Source organism: Notechis scutatus, chromosome 13, assembly GCF_049901735.1.
Source record: "Notechis scutatus isolate UNSWTSFEM ecotype Mainland chromosome 13, rNotScu1.2, whole genome shotgun sequence".
Taxonomy (NCBI): Eukaryota; Metazoa; Chordata; class Lepidosauria; order Squamata; family Elapidae; genus Notechis; species Notechis scutatus.
Window position 1 is genome coordinate 1,490,702 of NC_142021.1, and position 21,764 is coordinate 1,512,465.

A 21,764-nucleotide genomic window follows, 5' to 3' on the forward strand; every position below is an offset into this window, starting at 1 on the left:
GCGAGTATTGGAGCATCCTTAAAAAAAAAAACCACTTTCCTCATTACTTCCATTCTATTTTCATTTTTAAAAAGCCTCAGGATATATATATATTTTTCCGTGCAGCGAAGAACAAAGAAGATCTGTGTATCCCATTGCAGAATTACTCTCTGACCACACCTATTAGTACTTCGCTCGTCTGGTGTATAAATAGAGAGCAGCCTTGTGCTGCCTCTTCAGATGGTCCAGCCACCTCCAGAAGCCGCTCGCTCAGGAAAAAACACCCACAAAAAAAGATCCTCCAACCTCATCCTCCAAAAAAGGTGAGAAATTTAATCAGCATCGAAATATAATTAACTTTGATTATTTTTTTATAGGTGTGGCATTTTAATTATAAGAACTGTAATCTTATGCAAGATAATGTTCACATCCAAACAAGTGTTTACATGCACTGCTACTGAAAAAGCAGACGTTTGGGGATTTTCAGGAAATTCTCTGAAAGTATTTTTTTTTTTTAAAGAAAATATATTGCAGGTCCTTGGTTTGCTGGCTATCTAATATGTACCTTGTTGGGGAAGGAAAAAATAATAATCTCAATTAGCAGTATGCAGCTCTTGGCTTGATTTTTTTTCCCCACCTTGGGGACTAAACTGAGATTAATTAGTAGCTGTCCTGTCAGTAGGTTTCTCCTTATAAAAGGAAAATTCAGTATAATTAACGGGCTCAGAGCGAAATATTGCAAATCTTGGTAAAGATAACGGCAGCATCTTTAAGGCATTTATTAGATTCCCAACCGTATGTTTCTAAAAAATGGGGGATTGAAAATGAGCTTTTTATAAAGTTTAGGCACTATCTAATTATTACAGTGTTGCAGTCATGTCGATGGGGAGATTGATTTTAAAGCTACCCCCGCCCTTATTTTTGGGTGGATGGAAAGATGCAGGCCAAACTATTTGTAGATAATCGCTAAACCAGAAACATCGTTTTCCCAGCAGCCCATCCATTAGATGCAATTATAACATTAAATATTAAAGTGGCCTCCCTATGGAAAAATTGACTGCTTCGATGACTGGATTTAGTTGGTACTAATGGATATATTAGCTATATATCTTGAGCTTCTGTGGCTGCACAGCCTGGAATCCTATCAGGCTGGCCGCTTGCATTAGCTTTCCTAAAAATTATGAGCAAAGCTTGCAAAATTATCCTCCAGTGCAGGCACCTCCAACCTTGTCAACTTTAAGCCTGGAGGACTTTAACTCCCAGAATTCCCCAGCCAGCTTTGCTGGCTGGGGAATTCTGGGAGTTAAAGTCCTCCAGGCTTAAAGTTGACAAGGTTGGAGGCGCCTGCTCCAGTGACTTCACTCCCAAACAGACCGATATTTTAATCCTAGGCCAATTTACTCACCAGGCAGAACACAATGCCCAATAAAGCTTCTTTCTCAATTCAGCTAAGTCTCGCTTAGTGACAGAAATGGGCTCGATTGTGGTCTTACGTCGAGGATCCTAGGCAGAACTAACCCCGTAGTTCTGTCTACAATCTTGCTTCAAATCCTTGCTTAGATCACCAACCAGCTCCTATTCGTTGGCCTCTTTCATTCTGTCGTTCTCTTTTGTCCCCTCCCTTCTTCCAAATCCAGCTGTTCCCATGCAGTTTTCCCCACCACCTTTGAAATCCAGGATGGTGCAAGAATCCTTTACTCTCCACTTCCTGAAGGTGCTGAAGGAACTCCTGGCCTTCGTGCTTTTCAGTTACACCGTCTTGTTTGGAGCGCTCTTGTTGGCTGGATGGACGACTTACTTCCTGGTGCTAAAGTGACCCCCGCGTTGTGGTTCTGCCTGGAGCCCGGAGACCTCAGCTGGATAAAATATCCCTTCCTTCTCCCAGCGTTTTGCCAGACTTTAATTTTGTTTCGTGATAATCCTGGCGCTTTTTAAAGAAACTACTCAGTTTCAGTCTAAGGTTTTCTCTTTTAAAATCTATTTCTTGAGTATCAGAATCTCAGGCAGTTACTTATTAAGGCACTTTCTCTCTCCAATCCATCTTTTTTTCCTTTTATATAATCTCGGGGCGATATCCGTATTAAAAGCTGGCAAGTTGTATCATGCCTTTTATTTCCTGATATTGTTAAAACGCTTTGATGTCTCTCGACTTATTGTCTTCGCTTTGATTGAGCACTGAAATTTAACTCCTGATCTTTACTTTTGAATTTTATTTTATTTTTTTCGAATGAGGTTTTGATATTTTCGGTGTCAGACAGCTTCCTCTTCCAAAAACAGCTCAATAAAATTATTTACAAGTCTAGGATTGTCTATGTTAAACGCTGAAAAAAATTAAGCGAAACAACTCACATTGCTACATCTTACAATGTCTAAGCTTTTGGAAAATGGGAGATTTGAACATGTACACAGTCCTACGCATTCTGAGAGATGGATAAATGTTTACTTGGTAAAAGTTAAGTAACAGCAAAGCTGCTTTTTTACTGTTTTACGTTTCTTATTAATAAAGTTTAACATACGCTTTAACTCCAATCCTTTATGTAAGTGACAAAAGTATGCTGTACAGATACAGGTATTTTGTCTGAAACTCCTGAATGCTTCAGTTTCACTTCAAGGGAAATTAATTGCCCAATAATTGAGTTATTGGCAGATTTTAGCTCAGACTGATTTAGCACAAATTCCCACCCAGCTTGTTGACTTGATTAATATCAATGCCTGTTTTTTGTTTGTACAAAGCATAAACTGTTTGAAATGTGTGGATGAGTGTGTAAAATCATAGATTTAGAAGAGCTTAATTCTGACCTCAATATCAAGTTAATAATGACTTAAAGTTAGTTTTTATCAGCTGCAAAATATACATTAATTAGATCTTGCGAGCCAATTAATAATGAGTGAAATGCCTGAGACGCCTTATATTGGAATGTGCAAATAATAAAAATAATTATAGAAATCAAAATAATTATTAAAAGTAATTTCGAAACATTCTGAAAATTCACTTTTATTATGATGATGTTCCACTGCTTAACCCCTTTGAAAACTTGGAAAATTTTATTTTGGCGTTAAGAGGAGCAAATTAGTAACATTAAAACTTGCACTAAACTTCTCAAGTGACGGGTGAAGGGGCGCATGCGCTCTCTCCAATAAATGCACGTCCTTAGGACGCATGCGCACGCCCCCTCAATTAAAAAAAAATAGTTTTTTCTGTTTCCGACTATGGTCTGACGATCTAGATCTCGATAACTCTATGATGCAGACCTTCGCTTTCCATTGGAAGTTGAAGCAAACTCGTTCCTTCCTAGAGCGGAACACGAAGGAAACGATGACATCACAATAAAGTGCGCGTGGTCAGAAAGAGGAGGAGCCAAGGAAGGAAACTCGGAATGACGTAATGGTGGGCACATAAAGCAGGAGGGCTAAACTGTCTCCCCGCTCTTGTAGTTACTGGGCGTCGTAGAAGACGTCATTTCCTGCGCGCCTTGTTGCCATTGAAGAGAGAGAGAGAGAGAGAGAGAGAGGGTCAAGATGGCGTCGGCGAGGAGCCGTTGGCTATGGCGCTGCTGCGCCTTTTTCGGGTATTTTCTCTTTCTTCCCCGAGCTCCGAGGCCGAGGCTCGTCTTCCCTGGGAACTGCGGGCCCTTGGGCGCCCCTTACACCGGCGGACGAGCGGCCTCTCCGGGTTGGGGGGCCTCAGTTCCCATCATCCGCAGCCCTATCTCGCGTGGCTTTTCCATTGGGGGTTGCTGTGCGAGGCCTCCTTGCTTGGTGTCCTCCCAGTTGGGGGGTGGGGGGGGTGGCTCTGTGGATGCAAAAATCTCGTCTCTTTTTTGCCCGAAAAGGGGGCTTGATGTGGATCTCGGGGGTTGGGAGGGGCGGGTTAGGATAGGAAACTGCCCCCCATTATCCCACCCTGTGGGGCTGGAGGAGGAAACCAGAGGCATCTCCCCCTGCACAAGTGTTCACGGCCGGCTCAGGTGTAAGGAGAAAGGCCTGGACCCGCTGGCCTCCGTTGCTAGACAGATTTCTCTCTCATTATTGTTGTTGTTGTTATTATTTACTATTATTAATATTAGTATTATATTTTGCTTTTTTAAACTGTTGTGGGTTCAAGAGAGGAGAGGTGCCCCACTTTCCCAATTGTGCCACTTGAAATTAGTTTATAACACTGTCCAACTATTTACAAAGTCTGCACTACTGTTACTGTTAATCTTCTCATCCCTCCTTATCGCCCATCCCTTCCCACTTGTGACTGTATGACTGTAACTTTGTCACTTGTATCCTTACGATTTATATGGACTGTTTCCTAGTGTGATTTGATTGCTTATTATATCCTACGACTATCATTAAGTGTTGTACCTGAGGATTCTTGACTCTTGACGAACGTGTCTTTTCTTTTATGTACACTGAGAGCATTTGCACCAAAGACAAATTCCTTGTGTGTCCAATCACACTTGGCCAATAAAGAATTCTATTCTAATTCTATTCTATTCTAAAGCCCCGCTTTTCTTACACAAGTTGCTGCAAGGAGGCGTTCGAAACGTTGGATTCAGGCTGTTGGCTTGTTCTCCCCCCACCCTGCTCTCTTAACGTGCTGCGTGTCTTTTCCTCCAGACGGAACTTTCCGCTCTTCTCCAGCGTGAGGACACAGTGCGTGCCTGGACTGAGGGCGCCATGGAAGAAAATGGCCACTCTGGGCTTTGGAATGACCTTGGCCGCTATTCCCATTGCACAGGTAGCTTCCCGGGAAACCCCGTTTTGTTCCGATGCCAGAATATGAGCTGCTCCTTAGGTTTAGTTTTGCTGCCGCCTCTAGGCAAATCTGTCACTGCATCCTAAGTCTTTGTTATTTTCTTCCCTTCTCCAACTCTTAACAGCTTTTGCAGGTGTTCAGACTGAAAAGGTTATTCACACACACACACATACTTGTAATGCTAGAATGGAACTTTAAAAAAAAATATTGCTAGTTATTTACTGAGAAATTGCTTTCTTTTGTGAGGGACAGCTACATAGAGCCCGGTAGAAATCAGTTTCAGCAACAGCCAAGTTGCATGCAGAAATTACTGAAATTATGCAGTTAAAATGTATTTTAATCCATCACTTAATCTTAGCCAAGAGGCTAAAAAGCAATAAGAACCCCCAGATTCATGGAAATTTCTTTTGCTATTTCTTTTGCTCCCTATATTTTTCCAGCAAAACCTTTCGATTTCTTGTGTTCTTAACATTTACAGTTGACATGAGATTCCAGTTGTATAACAGTTCCTAGGTTGTTGTTTTTTTTAATGACAACCCACATTATTTCCTTCTCTGCCAGTTTGGTAAAGTCATTCTGCTTCTGAAGCGACACATAATGTTTGTCTTTCAGAAACACGATCCGGGTTCTCTAAGCAATGAATCCTTGATCCGAAGAGCAGTCTCTTTAGTAACCGACAGCACCGGGACGCTCCTTTCTCAAACCACTTACGCATTAATTGATGCGCTAACAGAATATACCACGGTAAGAAGACGCCTTCAGCCTGCCACATCCAGCAGGGTGGTGCAAATACAACTGTATGTTTAAGCCACTCTGGGAAAGAAAGCTTGGTTCCAAAAAAGTGGGCTACAATGACCAAACCTAAAGTAAAAAGTGAATGTTAAACTCTAGACAAGTACAACCTTAACAGGCTGGGATTATTTACAGGCAGTTTACACATTGGTGTCCCTGTACCAAAAATACACGCATCTCCTGGGGAAAATGAATTCCAAAGAAGAAGATGCTGTTTGGCAAGTAATCATCAGGGCCCGAGTGGAGGTGAGCGACATGATCTGGTGCTTTTTCCCCTTCAGGGACTCAGGCATCTGAACAGGGTTGTGTATGGACCCAAGAGGGTCAAATCCTTGGTAATATCTAGTGGGGTGACCATAATTAAGGAACCTGAGAGGAGAATGATCTGGAAGCTGTGCAAAGGGTGCGCCAGATTTAATGATTTTAATCCCGGCTTTGTTCAGATGACGTCGAAGCAGCAGGAATATCTCAAATTAGAATCCAGGTGGATGACCGCCCTGCGGCTTTCAGAGATGGCTGCAGAAGCAGCATATCAGTCAGGTGAGATACGTGCAAGCCTCTTAATTTTAACTCTTTCCCCCTTTCTTCACACTGTTGACCGAATCAAATACTCTCTTCATTTTTCCACCTGTCAAAAAAAATGTTTTACCAAGAAACACTGGACAGTCTCCAAAAGGCTGGAACGATAGTGGAGTTTCTTAAATCCCTTCAGACTTTCAGAAATACGCCTTAACATTTCACTAACACCTAAAAGCATATTAGGAACTCCAGTTGGCCTGGTGGTCTTGAGGATGCACTCATGCATGTGATATAAAGGTGTGTGTGTATTTGTGATGACTCAGGGCGTGGCACAAAAATAACAAAAGTCACCAAAGTAGATAAATTTCCCTTTAATGCCTCCAACTTCGCCCACAATGTCCAATTATCCTTGGCGGGAGATCAAACTCTTCCAAAAACAGTCTACAAAAGGAAGAAATGCAGTCCAAACCCAAAATACAGATAAAGTAGAAATAAAAAAGCCCAACAAACCAAACTGAAATAATTAACACAATAGACCAAGATAATAACTTGCAGACTTCCAAAAGATAATGAGGCACCCACAGTTGGGAGGACACCAAAACCCAGATAAGCCTCGACAAAGATAATGCATGCTTTGCTTCCAGCAACTTTGCCATGCGCAGTTTGCTCTTTTAAACAGTCTTCCCAGCTGCAGCTCATGAAGGGGATCAAGGCCCTTTCCTCCCCCGTAAACCACATTGCTCCCTTATCCGTCCCTCCCTGCATGCCCTAGGATGAAGAGGGGGTGGCCCTGGGTCTTCCTCTGAATGCCCAGCTGGACGGTGCCCTTCCCCAGTTTCCTCCACAACCACCGGAGCCACACTCCCACTCCCTGTCAGATGTTCCACCTCTCCCTCGGAATCAGATTCCAACTGGGGCGTGACAGTATTCATTTTAAAATGTGCAATCATCGTTCCCCTAATGGAGAAATAAGGGCTACAAGACCAATCTAGCTTTATACCACCAAGAGAGGTGTACATATCGTGAGGTTAAATCTAGAGGTAGACATGAGAGTCCACTTAAATCGGTGGGAGTTGTTAATCCTACTCCCGTTAGCATCAATAGGTCTAGCACGGCTGGATTCCTATCCTCTTTAATATGAGTTGGGTTTACTATCATCTGAGCGGCCTTAAAAATGCACAAACTCTGCAGGCAGCTTCTGTAACAAAAACCCAAAGTCACTGAGTCAATCTTCTCCTCTTCAGGGGCCGACCAAGCTTCGGTGTCAACCCACAACCACATCCAGCTAGTGAAGACCCAGGTCCACGAAGCCCGACAGCTGTCCCAGAAGGCCGAAACCCAGCTGGCCGAGGCTCAGACAGAGGAGCTGTTGAAGTTGAAGGAAGAGGAACCTTTGCTGGCAACCACTCAGCAGGCCGTCAGGGAAGAGACAGAGACAGAGGAAGCCTACCTTCGTGAAGACTGAGGGTTGCTGGCATGGACACGATCCTGCTTGGCGGGAAGGAACACCATGGAGAAGATGCCGCGCTCAGTGGCTCTCTGGCTTCCCCAGCCCGGTTGGCCCTTGGCTTTGAGCCCGAGGTGGTTCTGTTGCCTGTCTGTTTAAATTCACAGCTATGCAAATGCGAGATAATTCTACCCAGGGGGTGATTTTTCTGGGGCTTGAGGGCTGATTTGAGATGATCCATCCGCTGCCAGAATCTATATCGAGGTAATCGCACGTAATCACTTAAGGGCTGTGTCTTTGTGTTGACTTTTTTATTTTAGAAAAAAAGCGAAAGGCTTGTGTTGTGAAGGACAAAACGCTCTACCTGAAATTTCAAAGATTAGTTGTGGAGAATTTTAACCGTTTGGAGCCTAAATGTCATTTTTGTGTGGTTGGTTGTTTTTCTAGTGATGTACTCGGGGATCATTCTCCCCAAACCCATTTTTAAAATAAAAATCCAAGGAACAAAAACTTGACTCCTTTGTGGTAACAGTAGGGCGAAAAGTGCGCTGGGAAACACGTCCGTTGTTACGGTTGAGGGAACCAGGCTTGGCTTGTAGCCAAAGGGAGTCACTTAGGACAGGGGTGTCTCCAACCTTGGTCACTTTTAAGACGTGGGGACTTCAACTCCCATAGTTCCTCAGCCAGCGAAGAGTTACCCAGAATTCAGCATGGATAGGACAAGAAGAAATGTCAATAGGCAGCTTTATCACATTTCTTTCATAAACTTAATAATAGATGGTGGTAATGCGGTAGATGTAATATATCTTGACTTCAGCAAAGGGGGGGTGGGGGAACTTTCTGGCTGAGGAACTCTGGGAATTGAAGTCCACAAGTCGTAAAGTGGCCAAGGTGGGAGACCCCTAACTTAGGACAAACTCTTTAAAGCAGCTGCGTTCAGAAATCAGACCGGGAGCTGTGTGAAATAGACAACATTTGGAATGTTGTCAAGCAGATAGGACGCCTCTCTTTAATTATTTTATTGACTTTTCTGATGATGCCAGGTTTTGGAACCACTTGAGCAGAGTTAAGTTTGTGTTGAGCTAAAACAGGTGCATTATGTCTGCTTGTAGGTTGAGCTCCTGCATCTGTCATTTAATTTATGCAACGTCCTTATGCAGTCAGGCATAAACGTGGGTGCTGACTTGAGCAAGAGAAAAAGTCCGTCAACTCCTAGGTTTGCTCTTTGCCAGCAGCTGTAAAACGGGTGGAGTTCAATTCCCAGAATTCCCCAGCCAACAGAAAATCTGGTCTAATGGAGCAGCAGAAGAAGTCTGCCCTTGCTCTATAGATTATATCCCTTTTGGTAAAGCGACATCACACTCAAGAAAGGAGCCGCCTCAAAGAGGAAACCGGTCTTGCTCTCTTCAAACCTATTCCAAGGCTTCCAGCATTTTTAAGGCAGAGGAAGCTGAGTCCCACTTGATGTGTTGCATCTGAAACTCCACGGTTAGAGGCAGAGGCTGGCCAAGTTGCGGATCGGGTCCCTCTGAAGAATCCTTCTTCCGCCCCTTTCCTGCAAAAAGGTCCGAAATCAATCCCGCCGTTAGCGGTTGCCCAGGTTCAACCGCTCCCTCTCTGGACCTGTGTGTGTCATGTGTGAACGTTCTTGTGCACGAAACCATGTGGAGAAACGTTCAAGGCAACCTCCAACCGGCTCTCAAGACAGGCTGAGGTTCTCTCAAAAGTGTCAAGGCACACCGTTTGGAGAAAACCAGCCCCAGCTTTTCTCAACCTCGGCCGTTCGAAGACGAGTGGACTTCAACTCCCAGAATTCCCCGGCCAGCCAGCACGCTGGGAATTGAAGTCCAACCACCTTCAAGCGGCCAAGGTCCAGAAATGTTGGTCAACAGAATCCTAGAACCTGGAGGTAGGTATAATAGGCAGGCAACAGGAGTTCAGGGCATGGTGGTTTGCCAATTGTTTCTCTCTTTTCTTTTTTAAGTTTCTAGTCCATAGGATGGCAGCAAAAACTTGCCAGTGAGATCTCGTACACCACTATGGGGAGTGGAAGGACAGGTGTTAAAAAATACAAATATTGAAGCTAACCCCTTTTGAATGCACTTAATGTTTCCGTGTTGGGTGAGAGTCCAGGAGGTTTGCAGTCCAAAGAACTTGTAGAGTTGTGTCATTCTGGTTGTTAAAATATGTTCCCAGCTGCAAATACTCCAGAAGTTCAGCTTTCTAGCTTACCTTTGACAGGGGATGGAGTCGGGGGCGGGGGTGTTCTTTTGGAGTTTACACTGTCAGTCCCAGGTTTGGCTTTGGGGTCCTTTTTTGCACCTTTCTTACCCTCCTGCAAAATAGACGATAGATTTCAGCATAACATTCCTTGTTTACGTTATTTTTTTAATTCATGTTTTCATTTTTCTTTCATATTGTTTTTCTTTCCTATCATTTTCCCCGTTTTTATTTGATACTGCTTTTTTGTACATTCAATATTGGGTTGTTGTTTTTTTCATTTTTATTGAATGTAGCTCGCCAACTGCTTGCTGAGATGAGCAGCTCCACCAACCGAGGAAATAAGTACCTTTCCAGGCAATGCAACGGGATTTTGAAAAGGCCCATTCACCTTGTCTTTGGGGGATGGTGGGGTGACGTTCCGCTCGATTATCTGTACCCCAAAATTGCAGACGGTCTCCACCACCGAGTCCCCTGCTAGCAGCTTTTCTAAGCTGACGTGAAAGGATCCCAGGATCTTCACGATGGGCGGGTCGCTTCGGAGCTCTGGGGAAAGGGATTTCTTTTTCTTTTTGTTCCCACCCTAGTTGGACACAGAAGGGGATTTTAATGCAGGATTCTGTGCACCATCTTGGCTTTTTTTTTTTGCCTCCCACAAACACACCATGGATGCTGATTGCATGGATCTGTTTCTTTCACTCCACCCTCCAATCTTGGAAGTGACACAAAACACGATGTTCTGCTTCTCACAGCCTTACCTTTCCAGAGTCCTTCCCTTTCCCTTTCTCCTTCTCTTTCTCCTTCCCTTTCTCCTTCCCTTTCTCCTTCCCTTTCTCTGCCTTTCCCGAATCGGCTTTTCCTTTCGCTCCTTTTCCTTTCTTGCCTGGCTTTTCTTCAGGAGTTGGGATCACGGGCCAGGAGACAACCTGCGAAATGAGTGTTTTGTTGCTCTGGAAGAAAGAGAGAGTTGGAGAGGACAGGAAAAGAAGGGAGGGAGGAAAGACGAAAGGAAAGGAAAGGAAGATAAAAAGGAAAGCGAAGGAAAAGAAAAAGGAAAGGAAGATAAAAAGCAAAGGGAAGGAAAAGGAAAGGAAGATAAAAAGGAAAGCAAAGGAAAAGGAAAGGAAAATAAGGGAAGGAAAAGAAAAAGGAAAGGAAGATAAAAAGGAAAGGAAAATAAAGAAAGCGAAGGGAAGGAAAAGAAAAAGGAAAGATAAAAAGGAAAGCGAAGGAAAAGGAAGATAAAAAGGAAAGCGAAGGAAAAGGAAAGGAAAATAGGGGAAGGGAAGGAAAGGGAGTAGAGGGAGGGGGGAGGAAAGGAAGGAAAGGAAAGGACAGTAGGAAGACTTGCAACTGAAGACAAAAATGTCTCTTATCGCAGACAAGGACAAAAACTTGGTCCAAGTGGGGAAAACCAAGTTTAAAGAAACACACGGGATTGAGATCTGCTGAACTACTTGATGGGGCAGGATGCACTTAAGAAAACACACACTCGCACCCACAACCAGCCCAAGGTGGAGTTTCTTCTAAGCCAAAACTTAACGGAGAGCGCTACTACACCTTTTCCTGGACAACCGACACGGTGGTTCCGGCCAGAAGATAAACCTTGAGAGCCACCAGATCCTCGGTGAGGTGCTCTTTTCGGTAGTCACAGTCGACGGTCTCTGTCCAGCCCTTCTTGGCGGTAGTGTGTGTATTTGCTAAGTGGGCGAGAAGAAAGAAACCTGCCATTGAACCAGCGGCGGTTACCAGCTTTCCATTCCACCCACCCTTGGGTTGCAGACGCATTTTGGTAAAGGGAGAGGTGAAGCCACAAACCAGGGATTCACCCTCCTCATTCTCCAAATTTCTCAGTTACCCAGAAGTCCTCAACGCATAGGCTGAAAATCAGATGTTTTTCTCTGCAAACTGGTCAGCAACTGACTCCCTATTATAGGTGTAAAAAACACAGAAAGAAAACTACGGGGAAATGTGAGCTGCTCTGCATTCCACAACATTTTTTTGGTGTTTTGTTTGCTTTTTTAAAACAAACAATAATCTTTCCCACAACTGGTTGGGAAGCCAGGCTGCTAACCTTGCTTCGTTCTCGCGGCCTGGCTTGCTGGCTAAACCTTGCTCATTTTGTGACGGTCAATGGATCACGTATCTCCAGTGGTGGGATTCAACAAAAAATTTTTTTTATTACTGGTTCTGTAGGCGTGGCCGGGGAAGGATACTGCAAAATCCCCCTTCCCTCCCCACTCCACTAACCTGCTTTCCAGCTCCGTTCTCCTATGCTGGGCAACCAATAAAGACCCAGCCAATCAGCTGGGACTTGGTAGGCAAAGAATAGATGGGGGCGGGGCCGGTCAGAGGCGGTATTTGCCGGTTCTTCGAACTACTCCAAATTTCCGCTACTGGTTCTCCAGAACTGGTCAGAACCTGCTGAAAACTACCTCTGCGTATCCTGCAGCCACAGGGAGGCTCTCAAAAGTTGGGCTCCTGGCACCGCAAAGAGTCCAAGGAGCAGATCCCCCTTTCCTACCTGCTGCGTTTAATCGTACCAAGAAGGTTACGCACCTCCCGGCTCAGGCTGCAGGTCTGACTTGGGCGAAGTCTGGGAAGACACGGGTTCAACTGTCTCTCCGGCCACCATCACCCCGGGCGAGCTCACCGCATCCTTTCCAACCAACGTGCCCCTGTGCTGGAGCAGAAACACACCTATGGTGCCCTCAAATGCTTCCTCCTGCTTTTTTTTTTTATTTTTTTTTTTAAGCCAGGGCATCCCCGATTTGGTCTGTTTTTAATCATGCACCCTGATATAATTTAGAAACAAAGGATTAAAAAGTTCCAAAGACTTCTTACCTTCCCGGCTGCCTTCTCTTTTCTTTCTCCTTGGGCAAATTCATACGTCACGTAGTAACTATAGCTTACAATCGGGGAGCCAGAGCTGCTTTCCAAGTCCTCTGGGTTAAATGGGTTGGGGACCCCTCGCATTTTGCCAAGGGTGACTATCAGTTGGACATCCAACAGTAAGATCTCTGGGAAAGCAGGGGAGGGAGGGGGAAAAAAATCTGAATTTCTCCAAGCTCCAGACAGGAGTCGTCATGTGAATTTGTTTAGCCAACTGGGGAGATTGGAGTTGACAGGAGTTAGCAGTCTGCCAATATTTGAGGGGCTGCCCCAAAGAAGAGGAGGGTCAAACTATGCTCCAAAGCACCTGAAGGCAGGACAAGAAGCAATGGATAAAAGCTAATCAAGGAGAGAACTAAGGAGAAATGTCCTCATAGTGAGGACAATTAATCAGTGGAACTCCTTGCCTCCAGAAGTTGTAAATGCCCCAACACTGGAGGTTTTTAAGAAGAGATTGGATCACCATTTGCCTGAAATGGTATAGGTTTTCTTGCCTAAGCAGGGGGTTGGACTGGAAGACCTCCAAGGTCCCTTCCAACTCTTGTTATCCCATTGCAATTCAATGATTCCGTTTTATGGTTATTTTTGTTATGGTTTTACCTTGATTTAGTGTTTTATCTTCTATATTGTATGGTTCACATATCTTAGGTAGATGCTAAACGAATGAGGGAATTCGTTCGCTCCAAGCTTCTGGAATGATTTTCAAGAAGATGGAATTCTATTGTTCAATTATGGAGGCTGTTGTTTCCAGCCGCCTAAAACAACCGTCCACGAAACGTATGGAAAAGCTAAAACCTTTCTTAAAAGGGTTTAATAAAATCTGCCTGTCAGAAAAAGATGCTGCCTGACCGTAAGAAAACTCTCCTAAACTGCGAAAAGATCAGTAAAGCAGAAGGGGAGAAATTCGCCATCGGCAAATGAGGCGAAAAATCTGCAGAATTTCTCGTCAGTCCAGTCTGCCCATCTCCTCTCCACACCTTAGGAGAAGTCATCGAAGGAAGGCTAGGAAAGAGGATGTCTTAGCAGGGGAAAATACAAACCCCTTGGCAGGACTTTCTCTTCACCAATAAATCCCTGATGGGTAGGAAAGGAACCCCGAGGAGATGTGACCCCGAAGGCCAGGGAGAAGCCCTGGTTGTTTCTGGCCAACGATGCTCCTGTTTGGCTTTACACAAGCAGAACTTTGCATGGTGGGATTGAGGACGGGAGGAAAACTCACCTGGGAAGGCGGCCAGGTTGAGGAAATTGTGCCTCTCCTCCGGGGTGATGATGACATCATCGAAAACGGAGAGGTGGGGCAGGCTGTCGATGGTGAAACCTCGGTAGCCCGGCAGGAGAGCAAAGGGGTTTCCTTGCAGCACAAGGACCCGGAGTTTTTTCAAGGTGGAAAGCGTGGAAAGGAGGCTCAAGAGGTTGGTGAAATTGTTGTAGCACAAGTCCAAGGAGACGAGGTTGGGCCTGAGGAGGAGGAAAATAGGTAGGTACAACACAGCTCCTCGTCAAGGAGAATATTGGTGTGATGACCCAAAGGCGCCTGGCACAAAAGCAACAAAGTCGGTAAAGTCCCTTTAATACCTTCCAACTTGGCCCCCAATGTCCAGTTATCATCGGCTGGAGAAAAAACCCTCCCAAGAACAGTCTTTAAAGGGAAGAAATTCCATCAGAACTCAAAGTACACATAAATTATAAATAAAAGCCAACACAAAGCGCAACTGCAGCAATTAATGAGACAGGGTAGGATAAGGAATTGCAGCCTTCAAAAGATAACAAAACACACACAGTTGGGAGGACGCTGGAACCCAAATAAGACTTGACAAACCAAAACAATTCATGCTTTGCTTTCAGCAAGGTGCTGTGCGCAAACGCCCTTTTTAAATCCTGTTTTCCCAGCTGCAGCTAATGAAGGGGATCAGGGCCCTTTCCTCCCCCGTAAACCACGTTGCTCCCTTATCCGTTCCTCCCTGCATGCCCTAGGATGAGGAGAGGGTGGGCCTGTGCCCTTCCCCAGTTTTCTTCCACAGCCACCGGAGCCCCACTCCCACTCCCACTCCCTGTCAGCTGCTCAACTCCCCCTCAGAATCAGATTCCAACAGAGGCATGACAAAAGTTGGTAGCCCAGGGTTGAAAGGAGGGCTCCTTCGTGCTCTCCGACCTCGACGGTTTTCTTGTAGACGTTTCATTAACTAGGTAACAATATCGCTGCAGCACTGATGAGGCTACCTAGATGGGTAATGAGACGTCTGCAAGAAAATCGCCAAGCTCAGAGAGCACCAAGGACCCCTTAAAGCTCCCAAAAACTCAGAGTTTGGGCTAGGCTTTAAAAAAAAAGTCTCCTTTGTTCATCACATCTCAAACCCTTTGAATGTTTATCCCTTGGAGAAAAGAGAGGCCATTTTTCCACCCTCCGTTTGAGGGTGAATTTCAGCCACATCTTCTCTTCACCTCCAGATGCCTGAAGGGAAACTTCAAACGGGAGGGGAGACACGGCTCATCTCCCCCATTGTGCTCCCTCCATCCTGTGTGAAGCCTCCTCCCCTGCTCTCCTTTCTCCAGGGTGACTAGAAGGATCCAGATCTGGGGGAAACAGCCCCTTTTTAAAGAAGGGTGGGGGGGGAATCTCTTGACCCTCCCTGCAATGACCCTCCCTTCGTGCTTACCAGAAAGCAGCTGCCAAAAATTGTTCTTCCGAGGAACCAAGCGTGCAGTTGTGGCCGAGACCCAGATGCTGAAGTCCGGCTGGGGGAGATGTGCACAGGTCCTTTAAACTCTGCACTTTGTTGCCACAAAGCTCCAGCACCTGAAGGAAGGGAGGGGGGAGGGTTGGAGGGATGGGAGGAAGGCGTGAAAAGTAAAGGGAGCAGTGGCGATAGCAAAAGCACTTAGACTTATAGACCGCTTCGCAGTGTTTTCACAGCTCCCTCTAAGTGGTTTACGGAGTCGGCATCTTGCTCCCACAACAATCTGAGTCCTCATTTTATTGACCTCGGAAGGACGGAAGGCTGAGTCAACCTTGAGCCGGTCAGGATCGAACTGCTGGCTGTGGGCAGAGTTAGCCTGCAATATTGCATTCTAACCCCTGTGCTTCCAGAGAGGGAGGGAGGGAGGGAGGGAGGGAAGGAAGGGAAGGGAAGGAAGGGAAGGGAAGAGGAAGGAAGGAAGGAAGGAAGGAAGGAAGGAAGGTGAGAGAAGGAAGGAAGGAAGGAAGGAAGGAAGGAAGGAAGGAAGGAAGGAAGGAAGGAAGGAAGGAAGGAAGGAAGGAAGGAAAGAAAGAAAGAAATAAAGAGAAAGATTATAAGGGAGGAAAGCAAGGAAGGAAGGCAGAACAAAGGAATAGCACTTATATACTGCTTTATAGTGCTTTTACAGCCCTCTCTAAGCGATTTACAGAGTCAGCCTCTTCCCCCAACAATCCTCATTTTACCGACCTCAGAAGGACAAAAGGCTGAGTCAACCTGGAGCCGGTCAGGATCGAACTGCTGGCAGCCGGCAGTCAGCAGGATTAGCCTGCAATGCTGCGTTCTAACCAACTACGCCACCACGTCAGTCATTCATTCAGTGGCCATTCAAAGTTACAACGGCACGGAAGAAAGGGACTTAAGATTGGCTTTCAACTTTGCAGCATCCCTGCAGCCACGTGATCCAAATTCAGAGGCTTGGCAACTGGCATGGACTTCTGACGGTGGCAGAATCCCGGGTTCACCTAATCACCATTTGTCAACCTTCCCAGCTGGCTTCCGACAAGCACCGTCAATAGGGGGGAAGTTGGATTCGTTTAATGACTGCATAATTCACTTAACAACTGCAGCGACTCGCTCAACAACTATGGCAAACAATAAATAAATTACTAAGGGTGCCAACGGCAGCGTCGCTTTGCTTAATGACTACTGTAAAAAAAAAAAACCACCATGGGCTCAAAATTGCGATCGACTCGTTTTTACGACCATCAGAGTTACGGCCATGCTGGGCCAGCTTCATTACAGTCGAAATGTTGCATTTTTCAACCACGAGATAAGGCCAGCCGGCGATAAAAGCCATTTTATCTCCTCTCTCCGACCGACAGGAAATCCCATCTCACCACATGCCCAAATACGGTGAGGTGACGGAAGGGAGACTCCAAAAGGGTGTTTCAATTCCTCTGGACTCCGTGAACACTTTCTTATCATTTTCCATGTTTGAGAGAGAAGCCATTTATCCCCGGAAGATCTCGCAAGGGTTTTTACCTGTCTTCCCCGCCAGGATCTCGTCAGCCATCCAGGAATGAATCAAGCCCCAATTCTGTTTAATTTTAAAACCTTCCCACTCACCCACTCACAAAAGTTGGGAAATTTTATTTTTAAAAAAATTGTCTTATTTATTGGCGTGTATCTCACCTTTATGACGCTCTTTTGGATAAGGTCATGGGGTTTGTGTAATTTTTGCCCCGCTGTGTAACTAAGGATTGCATGGGGAGTAGCAATTAAGTGCTAGAGCCCACTGTAACTATATAGCCAAAAAGGCATTAAGAGTTGTTAACCTAATCCTATGTAGCTTTTTCTCTGGTAATATCGCACTACTAACTAGAGCATACAAAACATTTGCTAGACCAATACTTGAATACAGCTCATCAGTCTGGAACCCACATTACGTATTTGATAATAATACAGTTGAGAAAGTCCAGAAATATTTCACAAGAAGAGTTCTCCGCTCCTCTACTCGTTGCAGAAGACCTTATGCCACCAGACTAAAAATTCTAGACCTAGAAAAGCTAGAACTACGCCGCCTTCGGTCTGATCTAAGTATGGTATATAAAATCATACATTGCAATGTCCTACCTGTCAATGAATACTTCAGCTTCAACCATAACAACACAAGAGCACACAATAGATACAAACTCAAGGTAAACTGCACCAAACTTGATTGCAGGAAATAAGACTTCAGCAACAGAGTGGTCAATGTCTGGAATCCTCTACCTGACTCTGTGGTTTCTTCCCCAAACCCCAAAAACTTTCACCTTAGACTGTCTACTATTGACCTCACCCCTTTCCTAAGAGGCCTGTAGGGGGCGTGCATAAGTGCAACAACGTGCCTACCGTCCCTGTCCTATTGTTTCTTTTTTTATTTGATTCCATTTCATGTATTCATAACTATGTTTATTCTTATACCTGTTATCTAATACTTGCTTGACAAATAAAATAAATACATTTATTTATTATTAAATTTATATGCCATCTACCTCACTCTACAAAGCGAGTCTCAGTGGCTTAAATCTGGTTATGGTTGGAAGTCCTGGTATTGGTCTTGCCTGTATCTCTCCCCGCACCAAAAAAATTCTGATGTTCTGATCCAAATACAGACAGAAAATGGAGCCTGAAATTTCTGTCATTTAAGGAGTTGCTCCCTATTTTACGAACCATTTCTTTTAATCAGGAGGTCCTTAAGTGAATCTGGCTTTCCCTCCATTGAATTGTGCTTGTCAGATGCAGGGAAGGTTACAAATAATAATAATTTGAGGACCCTACAACAGTCAAAAGTACATGCCAGTTGCCGAGCAGCTGAATTTGGATCACATGACCAGGTGAGGATCCTGCAACGGACATAAGGATGAAAACCGGTCACAAGTCACTTTTTTCATTGCCATTGTAACTTCGAAAGACCGCTAAGTGAAGCTATAAGTTGAGGACTGTCTCATTTAAATGAAATAAATTCGTTCGCCTCGGTTCTTTAGAGGAGAAAGTGATTGTGCCGATATAAAGGTCTAATGGCGAAGGGTTGGCATTGTGCTCTCTCCACTAGGGATCACAGCCCACATGCCCTGATTTATAAAAACACACACAAGAGAGAAAAGGAATTTTTGTCCCTCCCTTCGAATTACCTTCAGGCCCGGAGGGAGATTAGCAGCAGGGATGGTGCTGATATGGTTGGCCGTCAAGATCAGCTCTTCCAAATTGGGGAACTTTAACAAACCCACATCGATTTCCGTCACCTGAAAAGGGAGTTGACAAAATGTGCCTCGGGACACCCAGAGGTCAATTCGGATGACCCATATTCCCACAAGCAACCCTTTAGACCAGCTTTCCAATTCAAGCTATGTGTCAGCGTTCCAGAAAACCTCCACTCCAACCAATAACTCCGAGACAGAAAAACATCTTGTCAAAAGTTCTGTTTTAACTGGATAGTAAACTGACACAATTGTGGAATCCCGAATCTAAAAGTTCCATGTTTCCTTGCAAGAAGTAAAAACCACAAATCCACCCCCTGCACCCATCATCGCATCACATGCCCCAATCACCATCCGTCCCAACTTGAGAATGTCCCCTCACCCAGGTGCAGATAGAACATGACCTTGACTTAGGAAAAGAATGTTATTTTATCTAACTACATACACTCCAAGAAATTCCCCCCCTTCCATTTTCCCAGGCTCAAAATGTGGCAGCGTGGGAACGTCTGGTCTCAATATGGCTTCCAAAGCTGACACTATGTACTTGTCTGAGGTGATGAGATCAAATCTAACCCAAATCTAACCAGCATTTCTCTCATTTGGCAAGCCAGCACACACACACACAAAGGAGAAAACCCTCCCAGCCATCAATCCAGTGTTCGGCGGGGGCTGCCAGCACATTAGACCCATTTTAAAGAAGGGGAACATTTCACCCCAAAGATTCGACAGTCAGCAGAGCCCTCCCAACTTACCCCTTTGTTCACGATCCGGAGAGACCTGAAGTAGCAGCAGACGAAGCTAGTACGGACGATTTGGGGGTGCTGCACAGCCAGCTCCCGCAGCTGCTGCTCGGGGGGGCTGCAGTCGGGGGGCAAGGCCCAGGGGGAGTCTGGCCAGCGCAGGAACTCCGTCAGGGCTTCCACTGTCTCTTCATTGGGTGACAGGAGGCCATTGCGCCGGAGGAGAGTGACCGGTCGGGGAGCAGGCAGACCATGGAGTCGGGGAGGCAGGCGAGGTGGAAAGCGGGATTTGTTCTGAGAAAAGGGGGGCACAGAAGGGGGGAAGCCATTGAAGGGCAGAACACGGAGGATGCCCAGAGTTGCTGCAGATGGCAGGCATCTGCCCCCTGGTGCTAAGCCCTAAGAGGGCCTCTTATTGGCCTGGCTAACCGTGGTTTGAGCAATAAGCCACGATCAGCCAAACTTTGGCATGAAACCTCAAAGGGCTTGGCTGTGGATAATGGGCATTGAAATCTCCAGTGCCCCTCAGAATAGAATTCTTTATTGGCCAAGTGGGATTGGACACCTGAGGAATTTGTCTTCGCTGCAGTGTGCAGTGTGCGATCGTGATTTATCACTTATTGCTTGCATGTACACGGAGTGTGCCTCGGTGTACATACAAGCAACAAGCGATAAATCACGATCATAATCATAAAGAGAGCTGTGAAAGTATCTACAGACCCCTCACATCCTGGAGATTAACCCCCTTCCCTCAAAACAACACTATAGAGCACTGCACACCTGAACAACTAGACTCAAGGGGAGTTTTCTCCCGAATGCCATCACTCTGCTTAATTCCCTGAACAATTAATTCCCTGAACACTGTCCAACTATTTCCAAAGTCTGCACTACTATTACTGTTAATCTTCTCATCATTCCTTATCGCCCATCCCTTCCCACTACTTGTGACTGTATGACTGTAACTTTGTCACTTGTATCCTAACGATTTATATGGACTGTTTCCTAGTGTGATTTGATTGCTTACTGTACCCAGTGACTATCATTAAGTGTTGGACCTGATGATTCTTGACTCTTGACGGATGTATCTTTTCTTTTATGTACACCAAGAACATTTGCACCAAGACAAATTCCTTGTGTGTCCAATCACACTTGGCCAATAAAGAATTCTATTCTTCTATTCTAAAAAAAGAATGCTATAAAACACAATCTTTATAAATCATCAGATACAGTGATAGCCATGAGATACGAAATAAAAGCAGTCAACATAAATTATAAGACACAAACCACAAAGTTATAGTCTTAAGAGGCTAAGGAAATAGGTAATAGGGAAGGGGGGGAAGGATAATAGATTCCAGCCCCCCTCCGAGACCCTGCCCTGGCTTCCTTCCTGGGGGATACCCTCAAGGCTGCCCCCTTACCCAGCTCCCCACCCCGCAAGGAAACTGGTCCAGGCACAATGTGCGCAGGTGGTCCCAAAAAGCAGCGGAGGCACTCAGCCCCTCCATGGCATGGCGGCCGCTGCAGGACCGGACAGCGTCTTCGGTTGCTAGGATATGGGATCTGGTTGCTAGGGGTGCCCAGCGACGCTAGGGGAGGGAGATGCTGCCTGGTCTTAAAGGGGCCGGGGTCAGAGGGGGGTCTCTCCTGCAGGTTGCCAATCTGGGTTTTAAAACAGCCACGATCTGTGCCAATTTTACCCAACTTGGCCCATTTCAGAGACTATCCTGGTACCGGGTTGGCAGGAAAGCTTGCTAGAGATGAACGCCAGCAGTTGGCGCTCTCCTCACTGTACTTTCAACTGATAGATCTCTATTTTTTATTTAAATAAAATCATTTTGTGGTGTTCTTTCCGTTACAAACCCTTCTGAAAATGACTTGGGCGGTGGAAGGCATCTGATTGATGTCACACAATGTCCTTCTCAAGAACGTTCTTCCTCTCTAGGTGTGTGTGGGGGAAAAGTACCTGGAAAAATACAATTCTGGAGTTTGGAGGCAGATGAATTAAGTTTAGATAACAATAAACTTAATTGTCTTAAGTTTATCTTAAATTATTCAGATAAGTTTATCTTAACTCCCCTGCCTCCAAACTTTTAGTCCTTTTTTTTATCTTACAGAACGTACAGCAGGAAAAGGCAAAGAGGACATAGGATGCAATGAAGAGACATCAAATCAAACCAGGATTAGAGATTCAAACACAATATAGGTTACACGGTATAGGTTACAACTTACGACCAAAATTCAGCCCCGAATTTCTGTTGCTAAGTGAGAAATGTGTTGCCCCATGTTATGACTTTTCCTTGTCACTAAATGAATGTTGTAAATCAAGGACTACCTGTAATCCCAATGGATGCTATAATCCACCTTCAGTTTAGCCAAGTTTGTGTGGAATGGACAAAATCCTTCCCAAAGTAAGCCTACACAACACTCCATTTTCACAAGATGTGCATTAAGATCTAATGGAGACCCTTCCCCTTTATTTATCTGATCAATCAAAGCCTTGCTCTTCTCTTGCTT

The 21,764-nt window shown here is 45.2% G+C and overlaps 3 protein-coding genes across 3 annotated transcripts; 2 read left to right on the forward strand and 1 right to left on the reverse strand.

The window, feature by feature from the left end:
* Positions 1 to 171: 171 nt before the first annotated feature.
* On the forward strand, positions 172 to 1,931 carry LOC148129578 (uncharacterized). Its single transcript, XM_087942932.1, has 2 exons — positions 172 to 302; positions 1,617 to 1,931. Exon 2 carries the CDS (start codon positions 1,625 to 1,627, stop codon positions 1,793 to 1,795), a length of 171 nt encoding a protein of 56 aa, XP_087799058.1. The 5' UTR covers positions 172 to 302; positions 1,617 to 1,624; the 3' UTR covers positions 1,796 to 1,931.
* Positions 1,932 to 3,400: 1,469 nt separating this feature from the next.
* Positions 3,401 to 7,991, forward strand: DIABLO (diablo IAP-binding mitochondrial protein). The gene is made up of 6 exons (XM_026686837.2): positions 3,401 to 3,548; positions 4,585 to 4,705; positions 5,336 to 5,467; positions 5,651 to 5,761; positions 5,959 to 6,055; positions 7,279 to 7,991. Exons 1-6 carry the CDS (start codon positions 3,499 to 3,501, stop codon positions 7,497 to 7,499), a joined length of 732 nt encoding a protein of 243 aa, XP_026542622.2. The 5' UTR covers positions 3,401 to 3,498; the 3' UTR covers positions 7,500 to 7,991.
* On the reverse strand, positions 7,703 to 20,786 carry LRRC43 (leucine rich repeat containing 43). The gene is made up of 12 exons (XM_087942933.1): positions 20,669 to 20,786; positions 19,263 to 19,544; positions 18,445 to 18,555; positions 15,251 to 15,390; positions 13,813 to 14,051; positions 12,546 to 12,721; positions 12,261 to 12,384; positions 11,262 to 11,401; positions 10,460 to 10,627; positions 10,093 to 10,284; positions 9,714 to 9,816; positions 7,703 to 9,036 (listed from the first exon to the last, which is right to left on the reverse strand). Exons 1-12 carry the CDS (start codon positions 20,753 to 20,755, stop codon positions 8,894 to 8,896), a joined length of 1,905 nt encoding a protein of 634 aa, XP_087799059.1. The 5' UTR covers positions 20,756 to 20,786; the 3' UTR covers positions 7,703 to 8,893.
* Between the last annotated feature and the right edge of the window lie 978 nt (positions 20,787 to 21,764).

What these genes read in the sequence shown, in the direction of transcription:
- LOC148129578 (XM_087942932.1), top strand. Translation starts at nt 1,625, where the DNA reads ATGCAGTTTTCCCCACCACCTTTGAAATCCAGGATGGTGCAAGAATCC.
- LRRC43 (XM_087942933.1), bottom strand. Translation starts at nt 20,755, where the DNA reads ATGGAGGGGCTGAGTGCCTCCGCTGCTTTTTGGGACCACCTGCGCACA. An exon ending in CTTGCGGGGTGGGGAGCTGG is followed by an intron (nt 19,545 to 20,668) that starts GTAAGGGGGCAG and finishes CCCTTTTCTCAG; the next exon opens with AACAAATCCCGCTTTCCACC. An exon ending in ATCTCCCTCCGGGCCTGAAG is followed by an intron (nt 15,391 to 18,444) that starts GTAATTCGAAGG and finishes CCCTTCCTTCAG; the next exon opens with GTGCTGGAGCTTTGTGGCAA.
- DIABLO (XM_026686837.2), top strand. Translation starts at nt 3,499, where the DNA reads ATGGCGTCGGCGAGGAGCCGTTGGCTATGGCGCTGCTGCGCCTTTTTC. An exon ending in CCGCTATTCCCATTGCACAG is followed by an intron (nt 4,706 to 5,335) that starts GTAGCTTCCCGG and finishes TTTGTCTTTCAG; the next exon opens with AAACACGATCCGGGTTCTCT. An exon ending in TCATCAGGGCCCGAGTGGAG is followed by an intron (nt 5,762 to 5,958) that starts GTGAGCGACATG and finishes GGCTTTGTTCAG; the next exon opens with ATGACGTCGAAGCAGCAGGA.